The 23,926-nt window shown below is 36.3% G+C and overlaps 5 protein-coding genes across 6 annotated transcripts in view; 3 read left to right on the top strand and 2 right to left on the bottom strand.

Annotated features, from left to right (window-relative positions):
• LOC126366041 (tyrosine-protein kinase Btk29A) overlaps positions 1–23,926 on the top strand; it is a 53,317-nt gene that overhangs the window by 6,733 nt on the left and 22,658 nt on the right. The window contains exons 1-2 of one of the 2 annotated variants that reach the window (XM_050008936.1): positions 18,374–18,568; positions 18,877–19,031. In XM_050008936.1, coding sequence (XP_049864893.1) covers positions 18,532–18,568; positions 18,877–19,031 — 192 coding nt within the window. In that variant the 5' untranslated portion in view covers positions 18,374–18,531. Of the gene's footprint in view, positions 1–18,373; positions 18,569–18,876; positions 19,032–23,926 lie in introns of those variants that run through there. The other variant, XM_050008935.1, reaches the window with a different exon arrangement.
• Positions 6,114–10,190, top strand: LOC126366052 (apoptosis inhibitor 5). Its single transcript, XM_050008953.1, has 8 exons — positions 6,114–6,302; positions 6,391–6,552; positions 7,017–7,361; positions 7,706–7,903; positions 8,069–8,260; positions 8,344–8,637; positions 8,748–8,909; positions 9,025–10,190. The coding sequence occupies exons 1-8, from the start codon at positions 6,228–6,230 to the stop codon at positions 9,301–9,303; spliced, it is 1,707 nt and encodes a 568-aa protein (XP_049864910.1). The 5' UTR covers positions 6,114–6,227; the 3' UTR covers positions 9,304–10,190.
• LOC126366086 (mediator of RNA polymerase II transcription subunit 7) lies at positions 10,179–11,652 on the bottom strand. The gene is made up of 3 exons (XM_050009015.1): positions 11,297–11,652; positions 10,948–11,216; positions 10,179–10,528 (listed from the first exon to the last, which is right to left on the bottom strand). The coding sequence occupies exons 1-3, from the start codon at positions 11,483–11,485 to the stop codon at positions 10,324–10,326; spliced, it is 663 nt and encodes a 220-aa protein (XP_049864972.1). The 5' UTR covers positions 11,486–11,652; the 3' UTR covers positions 10,179–10,323.
• Positions 12,752–14,994, top strand: LOC126366076 (uncharacterized). Its single transcript, XM_050008997.1, has 7 exons — positions 12,752–13,065; positions 13,149–13,225; positions 13,349–13,476; positions 13,630–13,740; positions 13,833–13,934; positions 14,119–14,208; positions 14,724–14,994. Exons 1-7 carry the CDS (start codon positions 12,886–12,888, stop codon positions 14,975–14,977), a joined length of 942 nt encoding a protein of 313 aa, XP_049864954.1. The 5' UTR covers positions 12,752–12,885; the 3' UTR covers positions 14,978–14,994.
• LOC126366073 (putative nuclease HARBI1) lies at positions 15,096–16,647 on the bottom strand. Its single transcript, XM_050008991.1, has 2 exons — positions 16,118–16,647; positions 15,096–16,035 (listed from the first exon to the last, which is right to left on the bottom strand). The coding sequence occupies exons 1-2, from the start codon at positions 16,403–16,405 to the stop codon at positions 15,271–15,273; spliced, it is 1,053 nt and encodes a 350-aa protein (XP_049864948.1). The 5' UTR covers positions 16,406–16,647; the 3' UTR covers positions 15,096–15,270.

The raw sequence follows: 23,926 nt of genomic DNA on the forward strand, positions 1-23,926 counted from the left end.
ATATTTGTTATTATTCTTATTATATTAAATTTAGTAGGTATATTGTACGTAAACTACCTAATGCGCCTATTTATTTATTCGTATTGAAGTACTTACATTTATGCACTTATTCCAAGTACCTTACATATTTGTATTTCAAAACCGTTTTTATGGTGTATCTAACTGGTATTTAAATCTTAATATCTGACGGATAAAATTGTAAAAGTTATTACAATTTAAAGTACTTAATTATCGTTATTAAATTAACAAAAAATATTAAATTAATAATTATTACAAAAATTATAATCGTTATTAAATTATTAAAAATAACAAAACCGTGTTGTTAAACTTGTTGAGGAGATTGTGGCTGGCACTTACACCCGTATTTTATTAAGATATTAACTCCAACCTTCCTCGAATTCAGCTCAAAATCGGTATTCTTTGACGGGGCGCCTCAAGCTAACCCTACTTAATCCATGACGTCATTCATTTCGTATTTATTTTGTTTGCAGTGTAATATGGTCGACTCCAGCATAGAATAAGTAATAAATAAATACACAGGTATGTCTGCTAAAAACAAATAACGAAAAGAAATGGGCACCTACGTAGGTAGGTATCCTGTCAAATAAGTAGGTAACAAATATTAATATATAAGTATTATGTTATTATACCTACCTAATTGATAGCGTAAGGAGGGATTCTCTTTAGTCATAAGTCATAATCATAACAAGTTTCGAATTGGTAGACCAGGTAGTGTAGAACATTACTTAAACTAAAATAGAATTGTTAAGATTTTTCATATCAATGTAGGTTTCAATATTGTTATATATTTTATGTCTACTTACAGCAGTCTACACTAATACTTTTTAAGCCAGTAAAATTTTATATTAGTACCTACTTAGACAACTTGTTTTCAAAACTTTTTTTAATCGATTAGTAAAAATATCGCACTAAGTATAATAATATTCGAGCTGTATAAATAATGTCTAGTGTTATCGGGCAAAGTGATTAATTACCATCTAAACTTAATTATTCATAACATTGCCCTGTCATTATTATATTGCTAACGGCCTCTGTAGTCCCGGATTCGAATCACGGTGGGGACACATCACGAAAATCACGTTGTGATCCCTAGTTGAGTTATGATATTACGGGCTCATCATCATCAATTTAAAAGCCACGCTCTTGTCGGTGCAGCATTTTCCATGCTACTTTTTTAGGAAAAAATAGGGCAGTGGTTTCCCTCTTGCCTTCCGCCCCGCAGTACTCTGACTGACGCAAGTGGGATGACGCCCAGAGTGGTCTATTACAAAGCCATACTAGGATACCTGCGATAGGATATATTACGGGCTAATCACCTGATTATCCAAAAGTAACATGATCCGTGCTTTAGAAGGCATGTTAAGCCGTTGGTCCCGGTTACTAAGCACTGATATAAGTACTTACTTAGGTACCTCTGACCTCTGACTACCCCAATTGGAATATAGTCGTGAGCGTATCTGTAGAATGCGTTATCTTCCCGAGCATACATTTAATCGTAAAGAACGACCGACCCAACAGGGAGGTGTCCTTTCTAGGTTGATAAAATGTGACTATTATAATATGGGCTATGCGCTGATCATCCATCAGCATACGATTCGTCGTCTCCATCCTAGGATTTTGTACTAACAGTAGTGTGTAGCCTTTTAACCCCCCTGTATCCTTCTCTCCAGTTTTGTATGTGTCTACGTACAATAAGGTGCAAAAGTCCAATCAGTTTCTTGCAAAGTAATAAATTAACTGGTTGCACTTAAAACCTCCTGGTTACATGTCGTTTCTGTATTAGACCAAAAACACCTACAAAAACATAAATTTTATAATTATGACAACTAATGATTCATAATTTCACCACTGTTTACAAATAATTCGCTGGGCTCAGTGACTGCACTTTTGCTCTTTGATTGTACATGACAGTTTATCATGAATTAGCGAGTCTACCGGGTTTCGCCTGGATTCAAAGACGGGTTTTCACTGTACGAGTAGAGAGAAGTGGGTAGGGGTGTGTCGGGTCGAGAGTACTCGTTTAGTGAAAACCAGGTTTTGCCTGTGTAGGTACTAGGTACTTACCCTATATTATTTTTGTAGAAATGCCCCATATTATTTGGTTAACTCGAAAGTATATAGGACTGACTTCCTTTTATACTATAACCTACCTAAGGATGATAGATGTCTTGCACCATAGGACTTCGTGTGTAAAGTGACTGCAAGTTGCTTCTGATTAGATACTTGTGGCCTACCCCATCCCGTTAGGGGTTACTGGTGCATGTTTAAGTATGTAGTCTAATGATGATTAATTTATGTTGACACCTTGCACCATGGTATCCATTTTTACTTAAAAACAATATTCGCGTTGATGTCTTTTATATGAGCATGAACAGATAAGGGACATTCTAATTATTGCATGATTTTTTTTTAAATTATATAGTCGTAACGCCGACAGTTCTTTTAAAATCCAAACTCCATTGTGTTACTATTGTGTCTGGAAACCTCGGCTTTACGAGGATATGGTAACAGCTACTATCATTTCATCCTATTTAATACCATCGTCCTATTCTACCCAAAGGTGTCACGAAGCGTAATGTAGGTACCATTCGCAGCGAGCATGATAAGTTACGCCGTGTGCTGAAATCACTAACATCTTATATAACAATTAGACTCACATTCGTTAAAGAGTTTTTCTTAAACAGCGTCCGAACCGTATCGTAATTGTAAATTGTAAATACGTATACTTAAGTACATTAAGTTATGTATAACTACGTCCCCTCAAATTAAGATGTAATGACTGTTCAAATAAAGTGAAATATCTGTTGTATAGTATCGTTACACGCCGTCGCTTGTGACAAGATGCGTCGCAGACACTTTTTTACCGCGCAGACAATTTCCTAGGAGTAAAAAGACGTATAACGTAGCGTTGAACCGTGCCTTCCGAAGCACGGTTCATCTTACTGTCGGACAATCAGGTGATCAGTCAGCCTGTAATGTCTTTATTTATTTATTTATTAACCAAACTAGGGATCACAACGTGATTTTTGTGATTTGTCCCCATCGGGATTCGAACCCGGGGCCTCCGGATCGTGAGACCAACGCTCAACCACTGGACCACAGAGGCCGTTAGTAGTAAAAAGTAGATTAGAAATAATGATTTTGTTGAATACAATGTTAGAATTTTATAGTCTTAAGTTAGCGCAACCCACAACCTCTTTTACCTGATAACCCTGCAAATGCTCCATCGCTGTTACTTTACTGACAACGGCATGGGGTAGACAATGCAGTTCTATAGAGTTCGGCTGTTTTTCTATGTGTGCCAACTTCATTATTTCCATTTTTTTTTATATTTTTCCTCACCTTATGGTTGTCTGGAAGAAATCGCTTTAAGCGATAAGGCCGCCATTTGCCATGTACTTAATTAAGAGACTTTTTGTAATTATTTCTTTTTATTTTGGTGCAATAAAGTGTATTTGTATTGTATTGTATTGTATAATTTTAATTCTATAATTTAACTTTTTATATTACGCAGATTTTGAAGGCGGTTTAATTTTAAAGAATAGGTACTTTTTCTTTTTTAATATAAACTCTAACGTAATAATACGTAATAATATTTTCAGTGTCACCTACACACTGAAAATATTATTACGTCAGTATTACGTAGGTACCTACGATATCAAAACTTGTTTAATGTATCGCACATCTAGTTCTTTAAAGTCAAAGAGCACTTCAACGATTTTTGTTTTGCCATATCTACGTTAATTACTAAGTTAACCCAATTTCAGATTTTTTGACATTTATGACTTTTAAGAACTAGATGTGCGGTATGTCCCACACGCCCGTTTTCCAATTTTCTTTAATTTACGCTCAAATCGTTACTAATGATAAGTAGATACTTCAATGATCTCCAACGACTTCATGTTTCCTTCTAAAATGATAAAGGCTAGCTTCCTTCATACAAAAGACATCAACGAATTGTTATTGTTTCATAATAATTATTTTTTTACCATAACTTTAAAACTATTCATCCGATTTTGATGACACTTGCACTATTCCCTAAGTTGGTCGACACTTAAGCATGTACAATACAAACACTACACGACGAAACTTTTGTGAATTTATGATTTATTCTTGTTTTTAGTTCCTTTTTGACGAAGCCTGTGGTGGATTTAATGCTGTTTTTTTTTTGCTTAAATATATTTAAGAAATGACCAACCCGCAGTGGAGCAGCGTGGTGGAGTATGCTCCATACCCTCTCCGGTTGATTGAGAGGAGGCCTGTGCCCAGCAGTGGGACGTATATAGGCTGTTTATGTTTATGTTATATTTAAGAAATACAAACATACACACATAAAAACTAGCGCCTACTTCCCACTGGAGTAAGCAGACTATGGACTTCCATTTGCTACATAATACACCTGTGAAATTTGACACACGTGTTTAGTACATACATACAGGCGGTCCGTGCTGTATGCATACACGTCAAGTTGACAACCTCCTTATTTTTGAAGTCGGTTAAAAATTATATGCTACGTAAAACGAAGAGTCCCTTGCAAATTTGCCACGTGATGCGCGTAAGCGGGGCGACGACGAAGCGGGGAAACAATAATGTGTCGTTCCCGGTCAATATTGGAGTATTCAATATACAAAGTGTATCTGCCTATTTTCGCTTCGTGCCGGGAAGCCGCTTCATAACTCAAAAGTTTATGCGGACTTTTGAGTTAATTCCTTTGGGGTTCGGAGTAGGAGTCTACTCCGAGGGTGGGGGCTTAGGTTTCATCATCATCACCTTTCATCATTTCATTAATCATCAAGAAAAAAAATACGTCAGACATGGCTGTATGGGCATAGTTCCCTTTGCCTTACCCTTCGGGGAAAACCAAAACAAAAAAAATAAAAATAAAGAGTTTAACGGAAACATTCCCACTTTGGGAGCATTTGCTCCAATATAATAACACTCGCGAATGTCTTCCGACTAACTTAATGCGATCATTAACCACAAAACACCACTTCGTATTAATTATTTAGATTACTCAATGAAGAAAGCAGCTGTCCCGTTCCCGTTTCCCGCCGAAAAGCCGTTAAACTCTTTAATGGTAAGGATACTGGCCGTTTTTTTTCTAAATTGTTCTTGTACTTAATTCTTTCTGCCTAAAGGCTAGGTAATAAAGCTTTTTTTACAAACCTTTTGCGCCACTTTACTGCGGGCAATGTTCCCACTTTGGAAACATTCCCGAGAACGGCACATCACCATTTTGTAAGATTATCTCAAATTGATACATGTAGCGACATCTACTAGCACATGAAGTACACTAAATCTAAAATATAAGGTATGGAAGGACTGATAGGACGTATGACAGTTAATTGACTAATTGTAGACAGTGTGTGGACTGACTGGACGTAACTAAACAGCGAAGCTACGTGCTGAAGAGGAATTTATTTGATATGAGTGATGAGCATTATTATTATTAGTATTATTATGAACAAGCGTCAGCCGCGCGGCAATATAGCTGCTTTTTGAGTATGTTCCCTACTATGCGTAGCATCTCTACTTGGTCTGTGCCTACTCTAAGATCCAGCACCTGTATGACCTGTATGGCATGTGTCGTGTTATACTAAAAATTGTGTCGATATTAATATAACATTAGACGATGAGGCTATGAGCCTTAGGCAAAGCTAAAGCTGGCTAAAGCTCTGCAGCTAAAAGAAAAAAAGACAATTATTGTTTATGGTTGGGAGATTTTTGGCGGGAACGTGATTTGAACGTGATCGACATTATTGCTGTTTTCATTAAATTATTAATAAGAAATGGTGTTTTGTGGTTAATAATCGCAATAAGTTAGTTGAAAAGCATTCGGGTTATTGTATCGGAATATTCAATAAACAAAGTATAAGATACTTAGAAATTAATGCAGACTTTTGTGTTAATTCGTTTGGGGTTCGGAGTAACAGTCTTCACCAAGGGTGGGCTTAGGTTTCATCATTCATCGTCATCACCTTTCATCATTTCATAAAATATCTCAACATTAAAAAAGAACTTAAAACTTGGCTGTACGAGTTTAGTTTCCTTTGCCTGACTTTTCGGGGGGGGGGAAAACCAAAACAAAATATATCTATGGTTGGCTTATGGCGGGCGGTGTTTCGACGCTTCTTTCTTGAGTGTCTGATTCACTCACATTTCGTGTCATTTTAGTGAACAAGCGAGTTGTGTTTTTGTGTTACAAAATGTCTACAGATAATATTGAAAAATTATACCAAAACTATGGCGTGTTAGCGGACGCCAAGGATGATATTTCAAAGGTAACCTTTTTCACTATCACCTCGTATTTCATTAAAAATCTGTTATTTTTAATTGCTTAGGTTATCATAATGTGTTATTTTATTGCAGCACGAGAAAGAGTACAAGGAGATCTTAGCAGCAGTGAAAGGGTCGGACAAGGAAAAACGTTTAGCATCACAATTCATTGCGAAATTCTTCAATAGCTTTCCTAACCTTGCCGAGCAAGCCTTAGAGGCCCAGTTTGATCTCTGCGAGGACGATGACGTAGCTGTAAGTGGTATTTTATCATTTTTATTAAATACCACATGCTAAACACTTTCATATCAAAAACTATTCTTTCCCATCAATCAGTGATTGCATTTTAAATTTGCTAAGTGAATTTATTTTGTTATTTTTGTATAAGTATTTATGGCCTTACATATATATCATAATGAGTAAATGAATGAATAACCCGGGCGAATCAAAAGGTACCTCGCTGGTATGCAATCCGTTTGACGTGCTGTCTACTTAACTGTGACGGGTTATTGACGGATGTAAAATTTTTAGACGGTTGTTTTAGATTTGTGCTTAAAATTGACGTGTGTTCCATTAATTTTATGCTTGTCGATTACCCGTCCCTTTCCTTTTCGGCGGATAAGAAAATGACAGATATAACTTAAAATAAAATTAGATGGTATTTACAGGAATTAGCACCATTAGCACACTAAAAGTTCTAAATCTAACTAACATTTCAGATTCGCAAGCAAGCTATCAAAGACTTGCCTAATCTCTGCAAAGATCATAAGGAACACACTCAAAGGATTGCTGACATCTTGGCGCAACTTCTACAGTCTGACGATGCTACAGAAATCAATGTTGTCACAAACTCCTTGCTTACTATTTTGAAGGCGGATCCCAAGGGAGCACTCACTGGGTTGTTTTCTCAGATTCATCAGAATGTGGACAGTGAGGTGGGAAATGAAGTAGTTAGGGAGCGCTGCATCAAGTTTTTGGCCACTAAAGTCAAGCAACTCGGCAGAGAGGTCATCAATAAGGAAGCTGAGGATTTGATTATTACTGAATGCAAGAAGATTCTGGAGGTTAGTATTTATTTTATTACATTTTTCTTATTAATCTACCACCATTTTGAAATGTCTATGGCTGAGAATGGTTACATGGCATCTCTCATCAAAAGTATTGTAAAGTACCCTATATTTCTATCCCTGCATATCAGTTATCTATGTGCTAGCTTTCTTTAAATAGAGTTTTAATTACTTCTACCTATAATATTATTGTAGATTTTTTGTTACTGATAAACAGCAAAATTTGTCATTTCCATGAAATCATTAAATCATCAATTAGTTAATTACTTTTCAATCCACTTAAGCTAATATTCTGCAAAGTATTAGTAACCCATTTCCATAGCTACAAATATTATTTCTAGGATGTTGTTGCTGGCGAATTTGAACACATCATGGACCTCCTCACCTGGTCACGACTGGGCAAGAACCCGATCGGAAAGAAGGAGCTGGTACAGATTATTGCAGCACTAGCCTTCTCACCAGATGACTGGCACCCAGAAGACCCAGAATATATTGATAGGCTCTTGCAGTGTACTCAGCATGCCCTTCCATTACTTTCTGTAAGTTACCTTATTGATTATGGGAAAGAGCTATATTTTGTTTGGCTTTCGGCAAATTATTTGTCTGCTAGTTTCACAACTCATATAAGCATTTGTGTCTTGCAAACATCTCTTGTCAGTTATTTTATAGAGTAGCTTATTAATAATTTATTTTATCCTCTTCAGCCACAAGTGGATTCAACTCAATTTGTGAATATTTTCTGTGAGTATGTGCTCCCACGCTGGAATGAGATCACAACACCTGAAGGAACAGACCCAAAATTAGAACTTCTCAAGATATTTGCTGAAATAACGGATCATTGTGGACAATTAGAAGATGCACAAAAGAAAATAGATACTGTCTATGATTTAGTCATGGTATGTAAATTATGCCATAGATAAAGATACTGCCTGAATTAAATTAGTATTTAAAAAATAGTAAATATGTTTGTTATTTTTAGATATATTTACCAGAAGCTCCAGTGGAAGAGATTGAAAAGGCAGTTGAAAAAGTTGCTGAAAAGGCTGACGAAAAATCAGAGAGCACAGAGACTAAAACAGAGGAAGCTAAGACAACTCCTTCCCTACAGTTTTCTCATGTAGAATGTGCTCTCTTTGGGTTGCATGCTTTATGCCGCAAGACTCCAGAAGCACTCAGTGCAGACCCAGCCAGACTTAAAGCGCTACGTCTGCGACTTCAATATACTGCGCGTCTTACGCAAGGATATATAAAGAAATTAAAGGAAGTGACACAGGTAATAATTTTATAAACACTATGTGGAATATAATGATAATACACATAGTTTTCTTGAGTAGTAAAATGATAACAATACTTGTGATTTTGACCAAGATGTATTTGTTGCAGGCAAAAAAAGCAGATGAAAACTCAGAAGAAAACAAACTGAAAATTGCAGCACTGAAAACTACATCAAATATTAACACTCTCATTAGAGACATTTTCCGCACACCACCCAGTTTCAAGAGCAAGATACAACTGTCTTTCCAGTCAAAAAAATTTGAAAAAGAGGTATTTATTTATTTAAAAGCTTATTTATATAGTCAATAACATCACCCCTTAAACTTTCATTTTTGAGTAATTAATTACTACACATTACTCAAGTACATTATGTCTCTTGTTTCAGCCTAAACAGAATGAAAAAGTGGAGGACACTGATAAGTCACCAACTCAAAAGCGTCACCGCCCAATTACATTTGATAATGGAGATGAAAAGTCTTCCCCTGTAAAACGAGCTCGTAGTGGCGAAAGAAATATAAAAATGTACACACCACCATCAGGCAAATACAGCTCTAGATTAAATAACACTGGGAGATTCAGTGGGCCAAACCAGAGGGGACGGGGTTATGGGAGACGTGACTTTAGAGGCAATGGAGTGCCATACAGGAGGCGCAGTAACTACTAATACATTATATAAAAATGTAGCATTGCGGCAGTTGGTGCTTTCCACCTAAAACACCTACAACTACTCTTTTAGAAATGATTACCCTAATGCTGCCCAGCTACCCAAAATATGAATTTTTGGATTTTGGGAAGCCAATACAAATTTTGGAAACTGACTCCTTGATGATTAATAACATTGATATTCCTGCAATTTGTCTTCTTTCTAGCACATTCAGCTAGGCATCTCATGACATGCTTTTTTATTAAGGTATTTGTACCTTTTACTTCATGAACTTAATCTGTTATGAGCATTTTTTTCAACCGATAATTTCTATTTCAATTCATTTTCGCGCTATTTATTTTGGTTGACTAGGATGTCTTTTATTTAGCTATATGCAGTTTATCTATCTTTCACCTGGACTTATAGAACCCAAGTAGTAGCAGATGACAACTACGTGTACAGCAATACAACATTGGTTTGTAAATAATTATTTTAGTTATAATTTATGCAGTCTTAACATTTTAGTATATTATTCTGCAGCAAATTACTTAAGAGCATAGAACTACAATATGGAGACCTTCGTAAACTCGTAAGTATAGTTTAGAATTTTAAGTTTTACATTTGTTTCATGCAGGAAAGTTCCGGCCGGTAATTGTACCAAAAGAGTGGCTAAGAGTGACTAGCCATATTACAACAATAGTAAGTAATATTTACTTCTTATTTAAACAGTTACAGCAGAGACAGCAGCGGAGCATTCTGGACAATGATACAACAAAATGGAGTTATTAAATGTTTCAGATGTTTCTTATAGCTTCTTTGTCAGTGCAAGGAAGTAACATCACGTGGATAAATTGGAATGGATATGTGAGGGTCTCATCAATATTAATTAATACACATTCTTATAGTAATACTTGTTTTATTTTATTGCCTTTTAAATTAACTTTTTTAATGTGGGAATGCAGATCTCGCCCAGATACAATGTAAAATCTATTGTGTATCTCAGTAGATGAGATGTTAATGCATAAAACATTGAAACAATATTTATCTCATATTGTCAACAACATTACACATAATGCGATCCAGTTCATAACAAGGGTCTGCATTGGCATTATCATTGGTGTTGCATTCCATCTGATCCAATATTTCAGTAGGTATCTTGAAGTTTGAATCCAACTCATTCTGATCAGGCAAACTTTGTAATGCATTCTGTAATATGTCCTGAACCTTATCCAAATGTTTTTGGAATCTGAAAATAGATACAAAAGTTAAATTATTCTTAAATGAAGTACTTATTGAATTGTTATAAGCAGTGGTGGATTTCTCTTAAGGTGAACTAAACTTGGGGCCATGGCAACCAGATATTAGGAGTGGCTAATTGTGGGAAAAATATACTGAGGCAAACATGGAATGACACTGAATCCTAATACCAACATATAGTATTATTCTTTATACCAATGAATACATTAGGCACATTGTAAAAGTCTCATAGCCAGCACTGGCGAAAGGGTTCACTCAAGGTTGTCGTAAATAGCCAAAGGCAGCCATGATGGCAAATCTGCCTCAGGTTATGAGCCAGTCATTTATAGCGCTTCAAGCTCACATAACAATGTTACACTTTATATAATCAACATAAGTACATTTGAGATAAAAGTATCAAAATATTACCTCATGGCAGTCTCAACTCTCTGTCTTTTTTGCAGCTCCATCATAACTCGCAATGTCTCTCTGGCTTGATGAGGCCTAAACTCATTGAGAAGGTGGTGAATATGGATGAATAACAAACTGAGATCCTCCACCTTTTCAGCTCGCTTTGGAGAATCTGGGCAATGCACTAACAAGTCTAACAGATCTAGGAAATTAACCAGCAGCGAGTGATTCAATTTCTTCAATTCCCGTCTCCTTTCAAAATGCATAGGATAAAGTCTTCTGAAACCCTGAGGAATAATTAAAAAGGACTAAAATTAGACACTGCCTCTGAACATGATATAATTTTAATGTAAAGTAGAACACTTACCTGGCTCTCTAATGACCTAATAATGGTGTCATCAGCATTAAAAGGATGTCCAAACATTGAATATGAATCATGAATCGGACGAGGAGGCAGAGGTGCTCTATTTCTTCGAACATTTTCATCAGTATAGAAGTTGATATACTGCATTGGAGGCAAGGGCAACGAGCTAACTTGCGCTGTGTCCGACGACATTTTGAAGTTATTAAACTTTTAGTATAGACCCGTTGACACAACTGAGTTTATTTACTTAAATAAAATAAATAGTTTTACTACTGACTTCACCAAGATCACTTCTTTATATACCTATCTAAGACATAAATAAACTTTAGACGCCATTCCATCCATTCCCCTTTTTTTTTTTGGTTTTCCCCGAAGGGTAAGGCAAAGGGAACTTTGCCCATACAGCCATGTCTGACGTATTTTTTTTCTTGATGATTAATGAAATGACGAAAGGTGATGATGATGAAACCTAAGCCCCCACCCTCGGAGTAGACTCCTACTCCGAACCCCAAACGAATTAACTCAAAAGTATAAACTTACGCATAAACTTTTGAGTTATGAAGCGGCTTCCTGCCACGAAGCGAAAATAGACAGATACACTTTGTTTATTGAATACTCCAATATAATAACGCTCGCGAATGTCTTCCGACTAACTTAATGCGATCATTAACAGCAAAACACCAGTTCGTATTAATTATTTAGATTACTCAATGAAGAAAGCAACTGTCCCGTTCCCGTTTCCCGCCAAAAAGCCTTACACCCGTATTCTAAGATGTTTACTCAAAACTGCCTTCACTCGGTCCTCAGCCAAGGCCACCTTAAGGGATTCTCAAAATCTCCTTGAAATCGGTATTCTTAGTTGGCACCTCAACCTTAACGGAGGTTTCCTCCAGCGAGGAAGAGTGGAGGTATGACGTCATTGTTTTCGTATTATTTTGTTGGCAGCATGATAGAATTCTGTTGGCTGTGGTCACGTTTGTAGTTTATGGGAACATTTAAACGTCAAACAAATTGTCAAATCGACTTTGACAGTTGATTTCGCGGTACGGCTTTTTGGCGGGAGGCGGGAACGGGACAGTTGCTTTCTTCATTGAATAATCTAAATAATTAATACGAAGTGGTGTTTTGTGGTTAATGATCGCATTAAGTTAGTCGGAAGACATTCGCGAGTGTTATTATATTGGAGTATTCAATAAACAAAATGTATCTGCCTATTTTCGCTTCGTGTCAGGAAGCCGCTTCATAACTCAAAAGTTTATGCGGACTTTTGAGTTAATTCGTTTGGGGTTCGGAGTAGGAGTCTACTCCGAGGGTGGGGGCTTAGGTTTCATCATCATCACCTTTCATCATTTCATTAATCATCAAGAAAAAAAATACGTCAGACATGGCTGTATGGGCATAGTTCCCTTTGCCTTACCCTTCGGGGAAAACCAAACCAAAAAAAAAAAAAAATGATTTCGCGGTACCGGCTTTGTTTATTTCAAACACAAATTTCAGACTACTTTGCACTGAGCAAGTTATCATCCGTCCCAAACTACTTTGTGGAGTGTGAAAGTGTTTATTAGATTTGTAAAAGTGTTTATCAAGTCAAAATGTCGAGCGGATCAACAAGACAAACTTTCACTGAACACGAAAAAGTGTGTCTGCAGGAATTAGTTTTGAAATATAAATTAAATTCTGCTGCAACTATTGGGGCTGGAAATGCAAATGTAAAAAAAATGGCTTGGGTACGCCTTACACAAGAATTTAACTCCATTGCGACCAATAGTAAAGTAAGTACCTAATTGTAGCACATAATATTAATATCATTCCTGATTTTGATTAAACTTACAAACAAACCTTTGATTTCTTTTAGCGAACAGAGGCACAATTAAAAAAATGTTGGGACAATTTAAAAACCAGAAGAAAACAATTTCTAGCACAAGAAAAAAGGTAAAATATCATATACTTTCTTAAAAGTAAATATTTAATTATTTACTATTGTTACAAAACAGAGTGCAATGCTGTAAGTAATGTTATTTTTAAGCTTCTCTTTTTTTCATTTGAATTTGGAAGGGAACGCATGAGGACCGGAGGTGGGTTGTATGCAGCTAGTACCTCTCAAGGCTCCCAGGAGGCTATTGATGCTGCTCTTTTGGATGCCACAAATATAGAGCTACAAGGCGTGTTTGATAGTGATAGTGGTGAGTTATCAGGATATACATACATACCTTATTCCACTTACTAAAGGTATGTTTTTTATATCTCTTTTCTATGTTCAGTTGAAAGTTAATAGAATTTCGCCGAGTGGCTCTTGCAAGTAAAAATTATAGCAATTGATAACATTTTCATTCCAGATATGGTGTTGGACCACAACATGTTAGCCCCAGTACCCGATCTCCCTGCACCTGCAGCCCCTGCAGCACCCGCTAATACCTCACCTGGCGAAGGACCATCCCAAATACAAAGTATAATAGTTAAGCTATATTTTTTGCCATTTCTAACACAATAAACAACATATTTTTTTTGCAGAATACATTATGTTTTGCCTTTTTTGCAGAAGCTATTCCTGTGGAAGTTGATATTGAAATAATGGATAATCAATATCGTCCATCAGCCGGGTCTCGTCTCTCCGATTATGAGCCACCTTCTCTAATTCAAGGTATTTTCTTAGATATTTTCTTAAGTTGATTATCTAGTACATTTAAACAAAACTATAGGCTTGATTATTATTACAAGTAATCTAAACCAGTGTGAAGATTTTAAAGATTTTAAGAAAGAGGTGTGTTTAATGAACACTTATGTAACCTTATTTAAGTAACATATTTGGAATTTTTTATTTGTAGAGTCTGTTCCTGTGGCACAAGTAGAGCTACCTCGTCGACCATCAACTGGATTGAGAGAACATGATTATGGAGCACCTTCTCAAACTCAAGGTATTCTTATTATAGCAATATTGTTGAACAAAATCTGCTTTATAAGTAACTAAAATAATTTCTAATGTATTTTTGGTAACAAATTCCTAGAAACCCCATGCTGATCTTGCGCGACCCAACTCCGTCCACAAAAGTTTTTAGAGCTTTCTTATCTTTTGTTTACATTCACATCTGTGAATGTGATGGCCATCTGTCAGCACTTGTGGTGACCTTTTTTTATATTAGCCAGTTAAACGTATTCACTTCGGAGTAAAAAGGATCGGTTAAAAAATATTTTTATTATAAGTACATACACATACATAAACTCACGCCCGTAAGCCCTAATGGGGTGGGCAGAGCCACAAGTAATCAAAGACAACTTGCAGCCACTGTTGATACGATGTCGTTTATTATAAGTAACTGTGTTTATTAAGCCTGTGAACTTTCAAATCAAATCAAATCAAATCAAATATACTTTATTGCACAGAACTACAGAACTTTCGTGCGTTTTAACATATCTTCTTGTTACGTTTCAGCTTCAAAGAACATTCGGGCTCATGTAATTAATCAGGAGTTCACCTTGCGAAAGGATAGATATCAGGTGATAGTGGACAGGGAGGAGGAGCTACACAAATTGAGGGTAGCAGAGCGGGAGTGGCTCGTAAAGGCAGCTGAGGAGACATATCATAAAGCTCGCCTTGAAAAGGAAAGTGCGCAGGAGTTGCTGCTATGCAGCCGGGCTAAGCGAGAGCTAGCAGAGCTGCATCTTTCTAGGGAAAGAAAGAAATAAATTGATAGTTTTTATAACATTTTTTTTATTGAGCATATCCCTTGTATTTGGAGCAATAACTAATTTTAACTATGATACAAATAATGGAATCTTAAAGAATATTTCTAAGAACTTTTTCTATATGAATTATAACATAATATTATAGGTATTTAATACATATCTAACAACTAGATAGAAACTAAACTAGTACATAACACAATACAGTAACTCTTTATTATTTAAATACAAGAAGCAAGTGGTACAAAAGGCGTTCTTTTTGCTGAGGAAACATAACTAACATAACAAAATTATACTTAACTAAAATGTCTTGCGATAAAACTAGCTCTTATAATACTACCTCGTTCATTGTCTGGAACAGGTGTTGGTGGGTCTATCCTTGACCTCAAGGGTTCTGGCATTTCTTGGTTAGTGTTAACACTGATATTGTGCAATACAGCACATGCCACGATGATGTTAGGGACATTTTTTATTTTGTTCTGAAGCTTCCTGCTTAAACAAGCAAATCTTCTTTTCAGGACACCATTCAGCCTTTCTATAATATTTCTAGTACTGATATGGGATCTGTTGTAGCGCTCCTGAGCTGGTGTTTGTGGATTTAGCACGGGAGTATACGTGTAAGACGACTGTGCATATCCACTGTCCCCTAAAAGTATGCCAGCACCTACTAAATCCCCTTCTTCAAAGCGCATACTACAACGGCTGTTGCTGAATATGCGGGAATCATGGGCAGATCCTGGCCACCTTGCCACAATGTCGTAAATCAACATTTGTGGCCCGCATATTAGTTGTACATTTATAGAGAACTCACCTTTTCTATTTCTGAAAAGTTCTCCATTTTCCCGACTCGGATTTTTAATTGGTACGTGAGTGCAGTCAATGCACCCGATTACCCCTGGGAATTGAGCACGTTGGTAAAATGCTCTCTTCACGTTGGCTCTCTCGTGTGCTCCAGGGAACTTGATAAACTCAACTACTTTCATTGCTAATATTTTCGATAGCTTAGCCACGATTTTAGATACAACTGGCTGACTGATCTTATGCAGGTCTCCGCAAACAATCTGTTGAAACAGAAATAGTTTGGTAAATATTTTTTATAACTGTAGATAAGTAATTATATAAATGCTTGAATGGCTAACTTACCTGGAAGTTTCCTGTAGCATAAAATCTTAACGCTATGAGTAGTTGCAATATGGGTGGTAAAGGTAACCCTTTGTTGGTTACATTTGATTGCAATCCAATCAGTGGCAATATCATATGAACAACGGTATCTTTCCTAAATCGAAAGCGTTTTTGAAATTGTTCTTCGTCGTAACATTCCAAAGGGTTTTGAGCGTCTCTGATATATTTCCGCGCCGGATAATCGTAAGGATTATCATAAACATAATCCATAAACTCTTCAAAGTCACTATATAAGTCACTATCACTCATTTTAATAACAAAAATCGAAGTTTGTAATATAAAAAGTATCGTCACAACAAGCGTTCGCACGGATTTCAAGCGTTGAGTAGTCCTTAAGGTAGGTCACGAGGTACCTTACATTTGACAGTTCATTCCTCAATTTTTACTCACCTCCAGTGAGGAAGAACCATAAGTCGAGGACGTAAATGTCAACTATGAATACCAAAAATCCTCAACCAAGGTTGAGTCGAGTGGAGGAAATCTTGAGTGACATCTGAGAATACGGGTGTTAGACGCCATTCACTCACTGACAGATCCTGGGTCCTGAGGACAGGTCTGAAGACATAGACATTTTTTTTTGTTTAATTTACCTTGAATTTACCGGTATGAAGCAAAGGCAAGTCAGGGTGACGCTCGGGTGACGGATCCGAAGTAGTATTTATAGCCAGCAATAGCCAGTCGTATTATTTAGCAGTAGACAGAGAGACAGAGTGTTTATTAAAATATTACCATTCTCTATCTACTCCTTGGAAAGGAGCTTACGCAGTTTGTCCGCGCCAAGAAAAAGTGGAAATAAAAAGTTGTAAACATGTTGTAAATAAGTTTTGAATTATAATCATTTATAATAAACTCTTTATACTGTGACAAAAATGGCCCAAAAGACTTGTCGAGTGCAATTTTTTTTTTTTTGTTTTGGTTTTCCCCGAAGGGTAAGGCAAAGGGAACTATGCCCATACAGCCATGTCTTACGTATTTTTTTTTCTTGATGATTAATGAAATGATGAAAGGTGATGATGATGAAACCTAAGCCCCCACCCTCGGAGTAGACTCCTACTCCGAACCCCAAACGAATTAACTCGAAAGTCCGCATAAACTTTCGAGTTATGAAGCGGCTTCTTGACACGAAGCGAAAATAGGCAGATACACTTTGTTTATTGAATACTCCAATATAATAACACTCGCGAATGTCTTCCGACTAACTTAATGCGATCATCAACCACAAAACACCACTTCGTATTAATTATTTAGATTATTCAATGAAGAAAGCAACTGTCCCGTTCCCGTTTCCCGCCAAAAAGCCTTGTCGAGTGCAAATAATGAAAGAAATAAAAATGTACGTTGTCTATGGTCATTTCGTTGTCATACTGACAGGATAGTGATGTCGAAATACAAAGACCAAGCGAAATATCGATAGCTCCACTAAAATCAGACGGAAGTAAAAAAGCAATAACACGCGCTTTTTCAAGTTATGGGCATTAAAATTTATATTACAAACTCCAATGAAACACGCTTCTTTTATAAATTGTTCAGGTCTTGCATAATCTACCAAGGCCCACACCTACTTTTTTCGGCAACTAACACAACGAAACCTACATAAAATGCATTTCTTTAAAACTTGTTTTTTCCCTTGGATAAAATGTAATTTTTATCAAGATTATAGTTAAGCATTAAGGGACTTTCCAGGCGACGTCCCCGAACAAATATAGATGGCGCTGTTCAGATTTAATGTGATAATTACCTATTTTCTCTTTATTAATTATTTTTTGTGTTTTTTAACTTATTTTCAATTCTACACTTTGCGACGGAAAATTTAATTCAGAATTATGACATCATACATAGTAACGAAAAACAATACGAAATAAAACAATATGATGGGTGAAAAACATAATTCACACAATTTCTTCTGATCATAATAAAGAAAATTGCAATATAGGTAGCAAAATAATTCTATACCACATGAAAGAAGAAAGAAAGACCGATATCGTATAAATAAAGTATATATATCAAGCAACAATGATTTTTATATATGCCTCTGCCATTACTTCTCAATAATTATGTACTCGAGCAATGAGAAAATAGGTAATTATTACGTTAAGTTTGTACAACGCCATCTGTATTGTTTTTGGCGAAAGTAGCCTGGAAAGTCTCTCATTAAAATTAAGCTCGATAGTAGTACAAGTGCAACACTAAGAAAATTTGACACTTGTTTGACAGCAGGCGGGCAGGTTTGTTGCTTTTGTCCTGTAGCAGCTTTTTTGTTGACTCTTGAAAACCAAAAAGAAAGACAAGTAAAAGTTTTGTGGTAGTCGAAACCGATGACTAATCTAAGAATTCGATAAATATTTGGTCCGTGTGTTCAATTAAGCCGTAGTTTCATGAAAGGCTTGTTATGGAAATTCAATAATTTAGCAGGTATGTACCGACAAATATATAATCTTTATACGAAGCCGGTCGTAGTTTTGTTAAGTCTCGGTTAATAACTTGCTTCTTGATTAGATACAGCAAAAATCATATGAAAAGTTAGGTCACTTCTATCTAATACTTTAAACATTTTTGAAGTTCCGAGTAGATGCGAAACCTGTTATTATACTCGACGTACATATACAACTAAGTAATCTCACATATGGATAACGTATATGAATGTGTTATCGTTATCCATGTATGGTAGTTGAAGAGATGTTTTCCTGTATTGACTTATGAAAACTTTGGTTTTATTGCAGTAAGAGATATGGCTGGGAAAGATGATGAGGTGATCTGCCAGACATTTATGGTGAAGCGGTCTCAGAACAAGAAGCTGTTCACCCCAGTCAACTACAGAGAGCGGTGGCTGGTGCTCACACGCAGAGCACTCGTCTACTATGATTCAGATAGTGAGGTAATTATTTATTTAATTTCCTTTTATCAATAAAAATAATAATCCATTACAAATAATACAAGACTTTATTATAATAAGGGAAGCAATGTTCATGAAGTAATATCCAGTTGAGGTGTAATGTAATATATAAATCTTGATATTGATATAGTATATATTACTATTACAAACTTGCCTTCCTTAGTAGCATGTACCTATTTCAAATTAGAATTTAATGATACATACCATTTAGATTATAGAAGTATATTCTTTAAGAATTACATCATTTTAAAAGCTATGATTTAATTACTACTCATAGAAGTCTTTATTGATATTTGTATTAAACAGTTCACTAGTTTCCAGTTATAGCATCAACTGACATGATTTAGCCATTTATTTGAATATTGAGTGAATTGAAGTAACCTTGGCATTATGTGATTTATTTGTAAATAAAATATCTATGAGCCTGTGATTAATTATACATATATTTACCTTAACTTCATTTTATTATTTTTTATTAGGTGCAAACTCAAAAAAGATATGCTCGGCATTGTAGATAAGTTTTTTTTAAATGAAAATAGAATATTGCAATAAATAAGATGTTATTTATAATTACCTATCTCAAAATATATATTCTTTGTCTTTCCTTTAATGCTATCAAGGACTTTTACTAGAAATTCTTCAATAAAAGGTAAGTTACTGATCTACCTATACTAGTGTAGGTGTAATCATATTAAGTCTGACGTCTTTTCTACTAAATAATAGTCTTTCCATTGAGAAAAGGCAATAAATATATAAATCAGGGACTCATAATTTATTCAAAACCCCTTGCATGTAAAGCACCATGCATACCTATCTGAAATCAACAGAGTCGGCCCTAATGGATTCGACACATTGGTACAAAATCAAAGATAAGAAGATTGCTATATGCGCTTTTCGGTATATTGAGGGCGCGTTCGACAACACTTCCACAGAGGTCATAATTCGAAGTATGGAAGCCCGCAAAATTGTCAGAATGACGATAAACTTAGGTGGAATCAATATTGATGACAAGAATAGTAAAAATGTAGCTCATGGATTCAACCCTGGATGGTTGCACACGGCAGCCCCCAAGCGCGCGGGATCTATCGCGCTTAGTGTGGTCCAGAGTGGTTGACGAGCTAGACCTAGTAAATGAGCTTAAGTTAATGATACAAGGATGCCCAAACGACTTGGTGAACTGGTTACTATAGTAGGCAAATGTCGCTCTACAATATATCAAGTTTTATGCAATCAGCAATCATTTATTGTATGCACCAAAACTTGAGGAACAGTGACATGCTGATATTGTCGGACAGTCAAGCTAAAGGCACGTCTAATGAGATAGACTTCTTACTTACATTGGAATGCATAGTGCGTCTAACACGACAAGACGGTAACAATAGGATGGGTCCCAGGCACTCCAACATAGAAGGTAAGGAAGTGACTGACTTGTGATAGAAGAATTACAGACACGTTCTTCGGTATCCGTACCTTTCTGCGTTATCTCGAAAAACAGTTCACGATATTAACTCAAGAATAGGAAAGTGCCTCTTACAAACAGCTGATTAGCCCCTTTTTGATTGGTCTGGATAAGGATTTTTGAAGAAGAGCACAACGAATCTTATAAGGTCGCAGTGGCGTATCGGGCTGCTTCAGCATGAGCCCTTATACGAAATGATAATAATAAGTTACTTTAGTTTCTGGAATACAGTAAATATATTATTTGGTTACCTACCATACATCCTATGGAAGAGTTAATAGGGTAGAATATTATGCTGAAAACTTAGCTCTCACGGTGTCCTGGCTGACAAAGGAATTGCCACTACTTAGTGAGCAGCCAACCGGAATAACTTATTAGACTTGGGGCATGATTCATATCATGCAAATGTATCGTTTACGCACGGTGTTACGGTTTTATAACCCTATCACAGAGCAGATTTCGGCGTATCGAATTTATCCAAAACAAATAGTGCAGTTGATAAAAAACTTAAGTTTTTACTCATTATAAAGGTATGCATGTACTGCATCAAAGTAGTGACTTAATTTATGAATTATATTGCAAAGAAAAGCTCCTTTATAGGTCGTTCAATTCGTGGATTATCTTCAATGACAAGGCCTAAGATTTTTTAAATAATACGCTGACCAATCTAAACATCTTCCAGTTCAAAAACTGCAATTATTACGTAAAGGGCAATGGTCGCATTATGTGTAAGCTGAATGAGCGGGTATCGGTATCGGCAGTAGTATAGGTTGCACTCGCCGTTAGAAAGCGTAGAAGCTGGAGGGTGAATGCGATGTAGGAAGAGGGTGAGCGGGTGCGCGCATGCGTGGGCTGGGTGTGTCTGCGTGGTCGCCGGCACCCGCCGCCGCCGCCCGGCAGTTCCGCACCGCTTGCCGCCCGCTCGCACCTCGCCTGAGCTTCGCACCGCTGGTAATTATCCTCCACATATCCTTACACAATTCTTCACATAAAACCTGACGCGTAATCTACGACAACCGCCAGTGATACTCTTTGATTAATAAACATATTTCGGAAATTAACTAATCACTAGACCGATTGCCAGATTTGTGCGCATTCCTTTTTCAGTATCTGCCTACGCAAAACGACTTTGTGGAAACCACTAAAAAGGATCCTTTTTTTCTGTTATAATTGATCCACTCCGTCATTGTTTTGCCTAACATATACATTTTGTTATTTTTACGTAATACCTACCTCTATTCATCTCCAGTTATTAGAACATTCGATCGGTTGTATTGTGCGTTGTATATAGCTCTCCAATTACTTTGAGTGGTTTTCAGAAAACACTTATTCAATCATTGTACGTTTATAAACGTGTTCTTACGCTGATATTTGTTTTGTCCCATAGAAATAATGATCTCTTTTTTCTTATTTTGACTTATCCATAGCAGATCGCTTTTATCAATCACATGAATAATAATAGATAGATACGACATGAGATTACTGTGCATCTTATTTTTGACGTGACTTATTGTAGATTTGCCGAAAATGGCATCAACTACTTGGCCGGAAACTGCATCAAAAAAAGGTTTAGAAAAAAATGAGAGTTTTAAAAATGTTTTAAACATACTTGTTTAAATCGAGAGTGTGAAATGAAACGCAAAAGATAAACAGAGGGCATACAGCGAAACACTCGGTCCCGCGGAGTGCTCAGTAATCACGCCCCACAATAGAGGGCGAGCACCCTCGCGCTAATGTATGTGTAGTCATGCCACAAGGCACGTGCGGTCTCCGGTTATGTGAGCAATTTTAATAGAGAACCCTTATGACGACGTGCACTAATTGTTTGAAAAGGCTCACATCTCCACGCGTCTACCTCGTCACTTAGTTTCAGCCGTTACAAAAGCCCGCATGTGTATGACTGTTTCAGCTGCAAACACTTTTTGTCTGTTGCGCGACAACCTTTCGTTCACATTGATTCGTCTCAGTTACAAAATATCAAATAAGCATTTGTTATGGCATAAAAATACACTACATTGACGTTATTATATATTATTTATTATACGTTCAAACCACTGATATCCTATATACAAAGAGACTCATATTTGCTTAGGACATTTTGTCCGAACCGTTTTGTAAATTCGTATACATTAAGTTCGTATAATATAGCACAAGTTCGTTCCCTCAAATTAAGATGTTATGGCTGTTCAAATAAAGTGCAATATCGGTAGTACAGGGACGTTACACGCCGTTACTTGTGACAGTGACTTTTACAGAGATTAGTTGTCTATTTGTTATACGAGGTCTATGGTACAAACGGCAATATTTTACTTAAATCAAAATGCCGTAGTCAATTTTCAGGAAATATTGTCTTGATGCCGATTTTTATCAAATTCATGACCGAGTCATTAATCATTTCGTTTTACAATAAAATATTTATGTTGCTGCAATTAAAGATAGGCTTTGCTCACTATTCTTTGATACGATTAATCACCTGTAACTTTTTAGGTATTTATGAATGGTGGAACGAATTAATTTGTTACGAAAACGTGTTGTGAAAAATACGTATTCATTTACTGAAACGTGATAGCCGCGTGTGGTAGTAGTTTCGGTATCTTAGCAAATGATACGCTCTTTATATAGACGATATCTTATTATTTCGTAACTCAGGAGCTGTCCGAAATTTACTTGTGAAAGGATCCCGTCCTGTCGACGTTTATTGGATTACATCGCCATTGAGATATTTAAGTAAGAGCCTATTCGAATTAATAATTATTTAAAAAAGGTTTTCATGTTGGATAGTAGGTACCTACTCATTTTAAACGTTCCGTACTCTACGTGTCACTATAGTTTTAGCTTTGTGTAATCGTGTTTTTCTCCGTTTTTCCATTTTCATTTCCTTTGTTTTGTTTACATTATTTTCTAATCTAAGGTCCTCTTTAATTCGATTAGAAACTATTGGAATTCAATTAAATAGATCGTTATTTACACCAACAGCCAGGTAACTGAAATTGGTTTCGCGATTTCCATTGTGGGAGATATCTGGATGCTGTTTATTTACCTACTCAACGGATATGCTGGATTTATCTCGTTCTCGGGCAGTGACTTCGTAGAGACTTCACATAAATGAGATTTTCTGAAAAGACTGATTTCAGAAATATTTTATCTGTCTGGAAACTTAGGTACCTACCGAGGTAACATATTAAACTATTTCTTATCATCCATTTTGTAGTATATTTTTCAAGTCATTTTACTTATACACGGGGCAAAATATTGTTTGACTTTAAGCACCCAGGCCAGCTTTTCAACGAGTTTTATGCGTGAGTTGATTCCTGTTAACTCGTGTGTTTGACTTCGTATTACGCTCGTCTGTAAAGTTAGCAGGGAAATCTCACTGAAGTTCAATTTCATATTTGTTGGAAGCGGATACAGCCAATAT

This window comes from Pectinophora gossypiella, chromosome 4 (genome assembly GCF_024362695.1).
Source record: "Pectinophora gossypiella chromosome 4, ilPecGoss1.1, whole genome shotgun sequence".
Lineage (NCBI taxonomy): Eukaryota > Metazoa > Arthropoda > Insecta > Lepidoptera > Gelechiidae > Pectinophora > Pectinophora gossypiella.

Excerpts from the sequence above, each read along its gene's own strand:
- LOC126366052 (XM_050008953.1), top strand. The coding sequence starts at position 6,228 with ATGTCTACAGATAATATTGAAAAATTATACCAAAACTATGGCGTGTTA. Across the intron at positions 8,638-8,747 it reads AATTAAAGGAAGTGACACAG|GCAAAAAAAGCAGATGAAAA; the intron begins GTAATAATTTTA and ends TATTTGTTGCAG. Across the intron at positions 8,910-9,024 it reads CAAAAAAATTTGAAAAAGAG|CCTAAACAGAATGAAAAAGT; the intron begins GTATTTATTTAT and ends CTCTTGTTTCAG.
- LOC126366073 (XM_050008991.1), bottom strand. The coding sequence starts at position 16,405 with ATGAGTGATAGTGACTTATATAGTGACTTTGAAGAGTTTATGGATTAT. Across the intron at positions 16,036-16,117 it reads ATGCTACAGGAAACTTCCAG|ATTGTTTGCGGAGACCTGCA; the intron begins GTAAGTTAGCCA and ends CTGTTTCAACAG.
- LOC126366086 (XM_050009015.1), bottom strand. The coding sequence starts at position 11,485 with ATGTCGTCGGACACAGCGCAAGTTAGCTCGTTGCCCTTGCCTCCAATG. Across the intron at positions 11,217-11,296 it reads TTAGGTCATTAGAGAGCCAG|GGTTTCAGAAGACTTTATCC; the intron begins GTAAGTGTTCTA and ends ATTATTCCTCAG. Across the intron at positions 10,529-10,947 it reads AGAGTTGAGACTGCCATGAG|ATTCCAAAAACATTTGGATA; the intron begins GTAATATTTTGA and ends ATCTATTTTCAG.
- LOC126366076 (XM_050008997.1), top strand. The coding sequence starts at position 12,886 with ATGTCGAGCGGATCAACAAGACAAACTTTCACTGAACACGAAAAAGTG. Across the intron at positions 13,226-13,348 it reads TTTCTAGCACAAGAAAAAAG|GGAACGCATGAGGACCGGAG; the intron begins GTAAAATATCAT and ends TGAATTTGGAAG. Across the intron at positions 13,741-13,832 it reads AGGACCATCCCAAATACAAA|AAGCTATTCCTGTGGAAGTT; the intron begins GTATAATAGTTA and ends CCTTTTTTGCAG.